General features: G+C 36.1%; 1 protein-coding gene across 4 annotated transcripts in view; it reads left to right on the forward strand.

The window, feature by feature from the left end:
- The window catches only part of IPCEF1 (interaction protein for cytohesin exchange factors 1), a 164913-nt gene that overhangs the window by 68298 nt on the left and 83951 nt on the right, over nucleotides 1-12664 (forward strand). For all 4 annotated transcript variants that reach the window (XM_058534112.1, XM_058534115.1, XM_058534114.1 and 1 more), the window contains one exon: nucleotides 7913-7965. In XM_058534112.1, the coding sequence (XP_058390095.1) occupies nucleotides 7942-7965 (24 nt within the window). In that variant the 5' untranslated portion in view covers nucleotides 7913-7941. The remainder of the gene's footprint in view (nucleotides 1-7912; nucleotides 7966-12664) is intronic.

The following is a 12664-nucleotide window of genomic DNA, read 5'->3' on the forward strand; positions in this document are numbered from 1 at the left end:
AGGGTTCTCTCCCCCCTGAGATTTGTGGATTTTTATGTTGAAGCCTTGATTGTCAAGACTGACAGCTTATGTGGGAATGCAAGAAGAAAAAGTAGGGAAGAGCCAATCTCCTCCGATGATGTATCACAGTATTTTAGTGGTGTTGAAAATAATTTTAATCATCAGAGTTTCTGTTTAAAAAAAGCTGTGGCTCTTAAAACCATCTGTCAGTTCATCCTCAGAGTGGAGAGGCGGCAGAAAAGAAATGCAGCGAAATGAGTGGAAAAGTTAACAATAAAAAAGAGAAAATAGATGATCGAGAAAGAAAGAATGAGGATTTTTTTAAAGCATGTAGGAAATGGATTGGATTCAGAATAACAACAGAGCTTAAATTAAAATGAAACAAGTTTGAAAGAATTTGGATAAAGCCGTTTTTCCTTTTCATAAATTTCCTGGACAAAGTTAACAACTCGAGACCACCCCCGTCCCCTACATCACCGAACATGTGTTCATGGGGAGGTCACCTTGCATTTTGCTTCCTCTCTCCTGCTCTGCCTTAACGAGATCTCCTGCTAATTGGCCAAACTAATGGATTATTTCATGTCCTCTGCTCCTATATTGTGTGAGCAGAGATGAATTTTCTCTCCTGCTTCCCGTGGCATTGCTGTGATGGACTATCATTTAACAGAAGATGCTTGCTGACAGACAGTTCTTATTGTGAGTTAAGCTTGCACTTTATTGCCACATGTATTACAGGCTTTTTGATGATGGAGACTTCTGCCTCTAGAATGACCAGTGTTTTCTGTTTCCTCTTTAGCTCTAGTTTCTTGGTTAAGAATAATGCACGTTGCTTGCCTACCTTCATGGACTTCCTATAAATCCATTTATTGCTCTGAGAATGTCTTGTCAAATGCTAGCATTGTAATTTTAAAGGATAAGCATATTATAAATTCATCTATGGGTTTGTAAAATTTGAGTTCAGAGTTATGTTGTTTTCACTTATGGCTCTGTGAAAAAGAAAATAAACTTAGCCCATAGTTTATTTCAATTGGAAAATCATCTCTAAATCATAATGAATTGTCTTTTTGGAAAAATCTTTAAAACATTAGGCCTGGGGCTTATTTTGCTGCATCATCCTAAAGATTATAATGTTTATTGAGGAATAATCAAGACAGTTACTTTTGGAGCAGTTGAACCTATATCTCCCTTTAGTGAATTTTTTTCTTAGTTCTTAAAAAAAAGTACCACTTATACTAGCAACTGCCTTCTTTATCAAGAGAGTATTTGTTACATATTTATATTATTCGTTTATTTTCTAGTTTTAAAATGACACAGGACCAGAGTCCAAATAACTATAACCAACTTACCAAACAGTTTCTAAAATACATTGCTAGAATAAATTGCATTTTGTTTGTGCCTAAAACAAAATGGAATGATTCTTCACCAGTGTCTTAGCTTGGGCTGCTGTAACAAAATACCATAAACTGGGTGGCTTATCAACAACAGGAATTTATTTCTCACACTTCTGGAGGCTGGAAGTCCAAAATCATGGTGCCAACATAGCCAGGTTCTGGTGGGAGCCCTCTTCTGGGTTGCAGACGACTGATTTCTCCTTGTATCTTCGTATGGTGGAAAGAGAGTGGGCTAGCTCTCTGACCTCTTCTTGTAAGGCACTAATCCCGTTTACGAGAGCTGTACCCTTATGACCTAATTACCTTCCCAAAGCCCCACATTCAAATACCATCACACTGGGAATTAGATTTCAATATACAAATTTTGGGGGACACAAACATTCAGTTCATAACAACCAGAATTTGTCAAGGAAAATCTCTTTTTTGAAATTTACTTTATTATTCATTTGATAATGAAATGTGTTTTCCACTTTTTAGTTACAGACTTTATCAGAAATATATTTTATTTCTAAAACTTAAAAATATATTAATGATCTCATGATGAGATAATAGATTTGGCTAGATAATGAGATTTGGCAAAATCTCATGTTGTGGTTTGTTGAGGAATTGTTCTTTAAAGAAGATAACTGTCTCGAATACACTGAGAAAACTATTCCCTTAAACTCTGAAACAAGGTACCAAAAATGTCTTTAGGAGAGTAGGTTAGGCAGTTTAATTAACCTTGAAGGGTGAAAGCTATTTTATTTGATGAAACCTGTTATCACACTTGCTCAAACTCTTTAGTTGTGCTAATTCCATTACGAAGAATAGCTTTCTATAACAAAGCTATTTCCAGATAATTGCTCCCATTCTAGGTAATTGCTACCACTTATTGAGATGCATTGTGCCCTACATGTTTTCCATATGATATTTTATTTAATTCTCCCAAAAACCCTATGAGTTGGTTTTTATTATTTCTGTTTAACGGATGAGGTATCTGCTATTCAGGGAAAATAAGTGATTTTCATAAGTTTCCACATTTAACAAGTGGCAGAGTGGAATCTGTTTGACCCTAATCCATGTGTGTGCAGTAGTTTTAAAATATTTTTTTTGGTTGTATACCCACAAAATAATTTACAAACTCTATGTACTCCCTTACACTTTAAATTGCCACGTAAAGCTTTTATCATACGTTGAAATAGTTGCAAAAAATGTAATTTCTGGCATATTACAAATCTTAATAGTAAAAAAAGTTATATTTCTCTTTAACTATAAACCTATGCAATACCACAGAGATTTGATATGTCTCATTATTTTTTTAAAAATGTAATGTTTTGAGTTTTAAATTTTACATTGTTCTGTTTTTTTCCTGGAACTTTTATTTTCATTCCATTATCCCATGGATTTTTATCCAATTATATAATATTTTTATGCTTGAAAAACTTTTATTGATAATTCTATCATACATTTCAGCAAAAAAAAATACGTAATAAAATTGAAATTCATTTGAAATTTTTTGGGTGACATAATTCTTTAAGCCATAAAAGATTTCATTTAGAGTGAGTTATCATTATAATTACTATTGGTACATAATTTAACAAACAACATGAATATGTTACACGTTTTGACAAATAATGATTAATATATGAGGTAAATATTTTTATTGAAAATGCTTTGTTTAATTAGGCCTTTCCCCTATTATAAATGGATGAATATTATTTATTGCCAGAATGAAAGAGAGTTCAGAAACAATTTTAATCCTATATTGGCTTTTATATATGTAAGCACTGAAAACTATTTTTCACATAAATAAATAGACGGGAATGGAGCATTTCTTGAACTCCTTCCACGTATGTGCCAAATACCAGATGGTGGTCTATCACAACTACTTTTAATGATTAACAGACAATTAAAATAGATTTTTCTTTAATTTTCTTGATAGCAGAGAATTGAAAATCTCTTGATTTGTGAAAGTTATTTGTTACCCTGCCATTAGGGTCTTATGCATTTTTAATTCCTAGGAATTAAGCAAAAATCCTTTATCAAGACAATATCAAATAACTACTACTTCTTCCTTAAACTCTTTCAGTTCTAGGCACTTTCCTTACACTGATATTCTCAGAAAGTGTTGGGAATATGGAAAAATTATTACTTTCAAAGCACGGTGCCAGCATCATTATTATTTGTCATAAGCTGCTTTTATTGTGTGCTTTATACATATTTTTATCAAAATCTTGGACCTACATATTTAGCTTATCAATATATGGATACCGTGTGCTCTATAACATGGTTAGCTGAGGTGGGTCTCATTGTCCAAACAAAAAGCAAATGTATTGACATGAGTCTCCATGACCACCATTTCACTTCCTAATTCCTCCAGATTATGGCTATGTGCTTTGTACGGAAGACAAGAAACAAGAGTTGAGCTTAGATTGTTTTGATGATCCTTCTGTCCCAGATTGTCTTTGAACCATTTTGGTGAAATTTTAGATTTCACATATGTCAACTACTTCAAGAAATAAAGTATCGAAACTCCAAAATCATTAAGTGAATACACACACAAAGCCTCCACCAAGGTACACTATCCCTAGGTCCCCTCTCCTATTCCTCCCAGCCTGAACCACTGATTCTATATTTCTTTTTTTTTTTTTTTTTTTTTGCTGGGAAAGATTCACCCTGAGCTAACACCTGTTGCCAATCTTCCTCTCTCTTTTTTTTCCCCTCCTGAAAGCCCCAGTACATAGTTGTAAGTCCTTCTAGTTCTTCTATGTGAGCCGCCACCACAGCATGGCTAATGACAGACAAGTGGTGTAGTTCTGCACCTGGGAACCGAACCCAGGCCACCAAAGCGGAGCATGCCGAACTTTAAACAGTAGGCCATCAGGGCTGGCTCCCATTTGCTCTTTGACTCAGGGAAGTCTGACATCAACAGTTTCATTTCCATATCCTGCAGATGGAGAAGGAGATTTCTAATGGGATATTCATGACAGCAATATTCCAAGGAACAAAAAATTTGGAATTCATAGGTTTTCTTTATGGAAATTTATCTAGAGTTTAGTGCTTTTATTGTTTGTATTTTTAATTTGTTTACTCAACAAATGTCTATTGAATCACCTGTGTACAAAGACTGAGGATATAGCAGTAAACAACTGAACAAGATAAGACACAGTGCCTGCCCTCAGGTAGATTATACTATAGTGGGGATTCAGATGTTAAAGAGCCAATTGCAAAATTAATAATTCAGATGTTCAATTATGAGAATGTCTATGAATAATTGATAAGGTGCTATGAGAGAACATAAAAGGGGATTGATCTTTCATAAAGATAAGAATAAGAAAGGGACAGCTTTCTTGACTAAATGATGTTTGGTCTGAGGGCTGAAAGATTAGATGATATAAGCCATCTTGGGTGGCGGCTGTTGATGAAGAGCATGCACAAAGTTCTAAGATTGGTAGAAACCTGTTTAAGGAGTCAAAAAAAAAAAAAGCCAGTGAGTCAGGGAGATGGGAAGAAAGATACATGGAAATGATCCAAGATGGGGCTGGAGATGAGGCAGAGGCCAGGTACAAAGCCTTCCTTGTAGGAGATTTTCATGATTTTGGTCTTTATCTCAAGACCAATGGCCATTGTGGACATTTAAGGAAAGAGATAAATAGTCAAATGTACATTGAAAAAACATCACTCTGGGAAAGAAGGAAAGCTGGGACATCAGCTAGGATGTTCCTGCAGTGGTCCAAGAGACAGGTGCTTGTGCCTTGGACTAGGGTGGTAGCAATGGGTACAGACAGAGTGGACACACTAGAGAGATAGTTAGGAGGTAAAGAGGTACAATATGTACAAGAGAAATATTCCCAAGATCCAAGGAAAGCTTAATATCACTGACTAGAGCAGTGTATTGTCAACAAATCCCAATGCTTAGGGGAAGAATTAGAGATGAATTTTTTCCCTTTGTCTTCCATCATCTCCTGTCAATTCTGTGCTTGTTTTACTATTAGAAAACTGGCTGAGTGAAGGGATTCAGAATTCTACTGCAATAGTAAAATTTCTGAGAGTGAGATATATTAGTTTAAAAATCATTTTGACAACTCTTGCCTATGTTGTGCGCTTCACTGGGCTAGGCTCTGGGGCATGAAGAAGACTGGGTCTTAGCCTGTACCTTTGACGTTCTCATTGTCCAATCAAGGGGACCTGTTCACAGCATCATGATACAATACCGTGGCCATTGAGGAGTTAGTTATGAACAACGTCCTGTGGGAGACTTTGGGGGAGCCAGGGTGGTACCATGGTGGTTAAGAGCGCGGGCTCTGTAATCTGGGTTTGTATTTGGAAATATCCATTTACTAGCCTCCGCCTCTAAATTGCCTAAATTACCTCATCTAGCACATGGGACTAACAATAGTAGATTATTCATAAGGTAGTTCTAACAATCATATGATATGATACATGAAAATCATCAATTGCTGGGCATATAATAACTGCTTAATAAATGCAAGAAATTTAGCAATTATATTATTACAGAGGAGGAGCCGATTAGCCATCTGGATAGAGTCAGGAAAGGTTACACAGTGATGCTATGTATCATATTTAAAGGGTGTATATAGCTGACCTTTAATAAATGCTTGCCTAAGGAATGAATATATCTTATGACAAAAAGCAATTTATTGAGCATTTATTATATTAGGCTCTATTATGATCCTTATAGAGATATTTTCTCACTTAATTCTTGTCTGACCCTAAGAAGGAAATACTATTATTAGCCCCATTTCACAGAAGACAGTCTTGAGGCCCCAAAACATCAGTTATTTGCTCAAGATTACACAGTAAATTGCCAAGCTGGGACTTAAATCCAGTCCAGACCAATCCAAAGCTTTGCTCTTAACTCCTACAAGTTCTATAATCTTCTTTACCTAAAAGCACTGCTGAATTCAAACTAGCTTTTGTTCATTATGTGTTCACTCAATCAATGGATACTAAAAATGCATTGCTATAAAGAGTCAATAAAATATTTATAGCATTTATCTGAACATTTTTATTTTATAAATAAATACTTACTGTAGAAAATAAATACATAGAGGAATAAAAAATAAATTACTGGTTATTCCAACTCTCATAGATAATTACTGCACACATTTTGCTGTAAATATCTTCAGACTTTCTCCCCCAATGCATTGATGTATGAGTTGTATGTATATAAACCTATATTTTTAGATAGAAAATGAATGGGGTCACACTGCCCATGTTTTTTACTACTTTTTCATTAAGGATATGTTGTAAAACTCTGTGTGTTTGCTATGGTCGTGCTTAGTGTAGTTGATGACACGTAGTAACAACTCAGCAAATGTCAGTGACCATTGTGATTGTCATTGTCATCATCATCATCATCATCATCATCGTCTTGATAAATTGCCCTCCAGCAAGGCTGTAATAATTTGACATCCCAACAACAACAAATTATTCTTTTCAACATACCTCCACCAAACTTGGCTTCTGTCACTTAATATTTTTTGTGTGTGCCAATTTTGAAAATTTAAAATGGATTTTCCTTCACATGTTATCTATCGTTATTTTCTTATTGGTGTTTCAGAACTCTTTTATATTATGATTCTTATATAGTAAGTATATATTGCAAATATTTTCACCAGCTTGTGATTTGATTTTTTTATTTAGGTTTTAGCATTTTTTTTTTAATAAATAAGGTAAAATTAAATAATTAAATTTATCAGTCTTTTTTTATTGTGGTTTTTCTCTTTGGCATTTTACAAATAAATATTTTATTAATATCTATGTAGTATAAATATGGCATTTTTGACATTTAAAAAGGGGTATCCATTCTTCAAAATTTGGGAACCATTGGTATAAGAAATAAAGTCACCTGGAGTATGGATCTGTATTTGTGGTGTCGCTGGGAAGACATTGAAAGGCTCTCTGCTTTGGGGAGAGTTTCAGTGGCTTGTAGATGTTTAACAAGTTTCTTGCTTGTCACAGTCTGAAAATATGAGATTTTTTTCTTTTTGTTTTCATCTCCTTTTCTTGAAACCACAGAGTGTCTTGTTTTTCAGGTAATCCACTACAAAGTGCAATACATCAAAAAGGCTCATCTTCATATTAAAGTTGGGACTTCTGAGGCAGAGGGCTTAGTTACATTTTTGAAATTGTTTAGTTAATTCCATCAGAATAATAGCAATGGATCAAATATTTCCACATCTTACTCTGCATTGTTCATCATGAAGAGGAAAATATCTTCACTTTTCAAAGATGTATGTTTATATATAATACAATATAAAGTATGTAAATAGTACACATGTCTTGCTCTAGACTTGAAAGAATACTGACAAATGTGCAGATGAAATTCTGGCTTATTTTATAAACTCATTTTTAAATAGTTGGCTTATTGAGTTCTGCATAAAAGGCCATTTAATGAATTGCTTTTATGGTGAAATTCATCAGTCAAAACAGAAATGCCTTTCCCTGCATCAAAGAGATATATGCTTTTACGAACATTTGAATCTCACCTTTAACTGAAAATCTTTTTTCTCTTCTAGCTTTTGTTTCTGCCCTTTTGACATCATATATGGCTACTGATGGCAATGTTCCTGTAAGTACTATTTGGAACACCTGGGACTTTAGATATTAATCACCAGTTTGATAAGCGAGTAAAAAAATAGACAAGTCGATTTTAAGTTTCGCTAGCTATTTATTGCCCTCCATTTCATTAGCCACAATGGAATTAAATGATCCTCTTGTTAGGTTTCAAGGGTTTCTAGTGATCACCAAGCATTTGTTTAAGACTCCTAGGATTTACTTTTAAAGATCAAGAAACATAATCATGATTTTAATGTACTGTACACAAACTATCTCTGTATTTTAAGTTAACTATGGTACTAGGGCAACCTCTCATGCAACCTCTATGGGAAAAATTCTGTTAATTATTGTACTGAAATTGTAAGTCCCTTTAAAAATAATTTTATCGCCATAAATTTGCATAAATTGGGTAAGGCAATTGAGCAAGTATATTATCTCTATTAGACGAGGAAACTTATGCAGGAAAAATTAAGTTGATACAAGTAACATGGCATATCTAATAGAAGGGGATGTAGGGTAGTGTGGGATTGTGTGGTGTGTATCTTTTGGCAAATCTAATGACCTCATGATGGGTCCATAGGGTAGACTTTTTGGAGTTGAGCCGAAAGCAAAATAGAAGTGGGGTGTTGAGAGAATATAGTATAGACTTCCTGCCAGATAGTAAACGGACAATGATTTTCTGATGAAAATTAGAAAATGGATGTCAAGTCAGGTTGTAGTAATAGTAACGGAGAAATTGAGTGAACTAGACAGCTCCTGGAAGGGACACCTTACTAAAAATCAGGGCAGCTGATTAATTCTCTGCTTGCTTTGTTAACACTTTCATATCCCAGAAATAGAGAAGGCAATGCGAGCACTTTAATTCTGATGCTAATTCTAAATGAGGAGGAAAAGCTTGCTAGTGATGAAATATAGTGGAAACTTTGGGAGACAGGACTGCAGAAAACTAAAAATGAAAACACAAATCATAGTCAGTTATATCCTAAGAAATTCACCATCTAAAACTTGCAGAAAAGGAAAGCGTGATCCCTTGGCATGAATGGGTGGATGGTGTTCGATAATAAAAACATGAATAATCACGATGAAGATAAAGAAGAGAAACAACTAAGAGAATAAATGTGGCCTCAGTGGGAGACTTTTCTAGAATTAGATATAAAGACATAAGTACAGGATGTTAAAGGAGGCTCCTGTGGTCAAGGGGAAAAACAAATGGACATCACAGATCTGTAAAAGTAGGGTCAGGAAGACTGAGGTTCAGAGTACCCAAAGTTTATGATAAATTTTAAAAAGAAAAAATGCATATGATTATAAGCACATGTGTATGTGTTATATGGAACAAAGAAATGAAAAGGAAGAATTAGAATTTTTGGATCTTTGAGAACAGTGATGCAGTGTTTATTTCCTACATAGCTTCACCTTTTCCACTGAAAGAACGTAGTCTTCCAACTGGAAGGAGGTCATCTTATATGCTTAAGAAGAAATAGAAATTAGGATAATAAGAGAGTACCTAAGCACTTTAAATTAATAAATTCATTGAAACATTCATTTGATGTTCACCGATTACTCTGGACTCCATCACGTATCAGCCACTGTATTAGGTAAGAACTGGAGATTTAATTGTGACTTGAAACAAGTTAAAATCTCTACATCTTAAAAAAAATATAACCCTGGATATTGGAACAAAGATTGCAGATGTGATTACCAAAAGACTATCATCCATATAAGAATCCATCCATCCATATTCTCAAAAGATTATCATCCATACAAAGACGTATCGTCCATATAATTCCCAATCTAGAGCCGTTACTGCTGTAACATGTAACCTGATTCCCCTTGGACCTGGGCACAAGTGGATTCTGTTCTTATTGGTGGGACTTCTAGCTACTTATGGTCTTTCTCATTTCGTGAGCCATCCTCCCCTCCTAGACTCAATCAGCCCAGATCTCCTTGTGTGTCTATTTACGGGTTCCTTTTATCTCACAGCCATCAGCATCACAATGGTACTGCTTAAAGTCTCTCTTAAGCATTTCTTCCAGCTGCTTTTCAGTGGTTACCCTACTTTACCTTTCCGTTCAGAGAATTAGTTCAATTTTCTGCTGTCATTTGTTCTCTAAATAAAATGTAGCACAGGAGACCTATTTTTATGCTAGGTAGTTTCAGTAGGCTTGGCACATTTGACCTAATCAGATCCTGAATTACAATTCATTTCCACTAAACTAAGGTTTATTGAGCTGTATGTGCTGAGCACTCTGCTTGGCACTGGGGTATCGAGATGAGGAGCTTACCATGTGGTGGGGGAAGGGCAACAATTTTAGGGCACTTTTGTTGATCCTGACCTGAGAGTTATCCTTGAGGGTTGGTTTGGTAAATGATGCTAATAAAACTGCTCAAGGAAGTAGATTCTAAGCATTTGAAGTTTTATTACGTGTGTGGTAGAACAGCATTGTTCTCTTTTGTTAAGCTGAGTTGTTTGTTATCTGATAGTATTTTCTCTCCCCTGAAGGGAAACAGCAGAATTTTCAAAGCTCAAGTTTCATATAGAACTAGAAGTATTAACTCACCAAGTTCTGTTGGTTTTACCTCTGAAATATGTCTCCATCTTCACAGACACACACTTGCCCTTCCCTCTGCTCACTGGGCTGTTTGCCTCTGTACCTGCCCTCTCCAATCCACTTGCCACGCAACAGCCAGAATGTTCCTAAATGCAAACTTGATGATGCCACTCACCCCCTGACATCTGTGCAATGGCTTCTTATGGGCTTTCAGATAAACTTCACACTTTCAAACATAACACACAAGGCCCTGCGTGGTGTGACTTTGACACTGTGAATGTGGTTATTCCCCCACGGTCTGTGGTCGATGCCCACTGGACCATACCTGCATCCCTGTATCAGATTCTCTTACGCTCAGGTCTTCATCTTTCAGGTCTTTGTTTTTATAGACTCACGGGGTGCCTTCCCTGAATCCCCAGTTCCGGGTAAGTGCTATGGGGATTCCCTGAATCCCCAGTTCCGGATAAGTGCTATGATACATCATAGCACTTATGTGCAGACCCTATTATCCTCATTCAATTCTCTATCTTCTCTGTTTGCCTGGAAGCTGTGTGACAGCCTACTTACCATGAAATCTCTGGTCTTTGGCACCAAGTAATTGTGCCATAACTGGTAGGTGAATAAAAAAAAGCCAGAATTTACCGAATTGTGGCTTGAAAGAAAGAATTAGCATTGCCACTCTTAGGATCTGGGTCATAGATTGCTGGGAAATCTTCAACATAATGATTAGATTTGGTACAATCCCTAAACATCTCTAAGAATCTATTTATGTAGTCCTTGATATTTATGAGGCTTTCCGTGCATCGCTGGGGTGGTAACAAAATATTATACACTAAATCAGTATTGCTTAGTTTTATTTTATGATTAATTTCTCACTAAAATAAATAAATAGAGAGATAATAAATAAACAAATAAATAACTACTAGCCTATATGAATCTTAAAGGCTTGACTAAGAAATTTCTTTCATCTCAGATTTTAGTAACAATGTTTAAAGTAAGAAAGGAAAACAGCCTTAATTTAAAGATGACAGGGCTCAGAGGGAATGTGACAAGGCTTCAGAGGGAATCGTGTCTTTACTGTTGTACATAATTCTTTTACCTAAAGCTTCTGAGACGTTTTGCTTTCAGGGATGGCTCTGGTGGGGAAGAAATGTCAGAATTATCTTAGATCAAAACTTTATGACAGTGTTTTCTTAAGAATTCTTTTAAATAAAATTCTTTCATTAAATACTGCCTGAAAATAAAATGTTGAGTGAAAACTTTTTCTGAAACAGTAGTCTCTGCATGTAAATCACGGTTCCTTTGCTCAGTTTTCATGCCAACGAGGACAAGCTCCCTGAATGCGAATGGACATTTGCTTCTGGCACTGTGGTTGGGTTATCCGCTGTTGCCTGGACTGCCGTCTGTGGGACGGTCAATCTAACAGCAGATGGGTAATTGCTGTGTACTTCACAAGAGAGCTCTGCATTCATTACTCACAGAACATGTATTTCCTGGTCTTTGTGTGTGTACTGTGTGCAGTGAACAGCCCAGCCCACATGATTCTGGTCCCTGTGGAAACCTGCCCTGACCTTCACTCCATCTCTGTGCTTGTGGTGTGTGTCTAAGAGATCTGGTGATATTCAGGGACGAAGTGAGGAATTTCTTTTTCAAATTTTTCATCAACTAAAAAGAACTGAAATTTTGGCAACTCGATTTTTAGGCTACATTAGCATAACTCTATGCTGAAATGGCTGTGTCAACGCTGCTGTGCATAAGCCTGACACACAGATCAAACTCAGGCGGCTGCTTAACATATTTGCTGTCCCAACTGGACTTCAAGTGCGGAAGTGCATGACAGCTGTCTGGGGAATAGATTCCTGGGTAGGGGCTTGTTAGCTACCACTGGACAACTTCTGTCCCTCTCCCCAGTCCCCCTCCTCCGCTCCATGCGTTCCTATTTCTTGGGTTCCAGATTCTTAGTATTTGGAGGATATGGTTAAAACAGGATGCTGGAGAAAGCTACTGTGTTTTTTGAGGAAACAGTACTTTAGCTAGAACTAGAGGTTTATTCAACACAAGTCCATTTTAACTTCAAGGAAATACCAAAGGTCAACTCTCCAGGTGGGTGCAAATTCAGTGTCAGTCAATCCCAGGGGCTTTTCTCTATGTATGTGCTGC

The sequence above is a fragment of the Diceros bicornis genome, chromosome 39, assembly GCF_020826845.1.
Source record: "Diceros bicornis minor isolate mBicDic1 chromosome 39, mDicBic1.mat.cur, whole genome shotgun sequence".
Taxonomy (NCBI): Eukaryota; Metazoa; Chordata; class Mammalia; order Perissodactyla; family Rhinocerotidae; genus Diceros; species Diceros bicornis.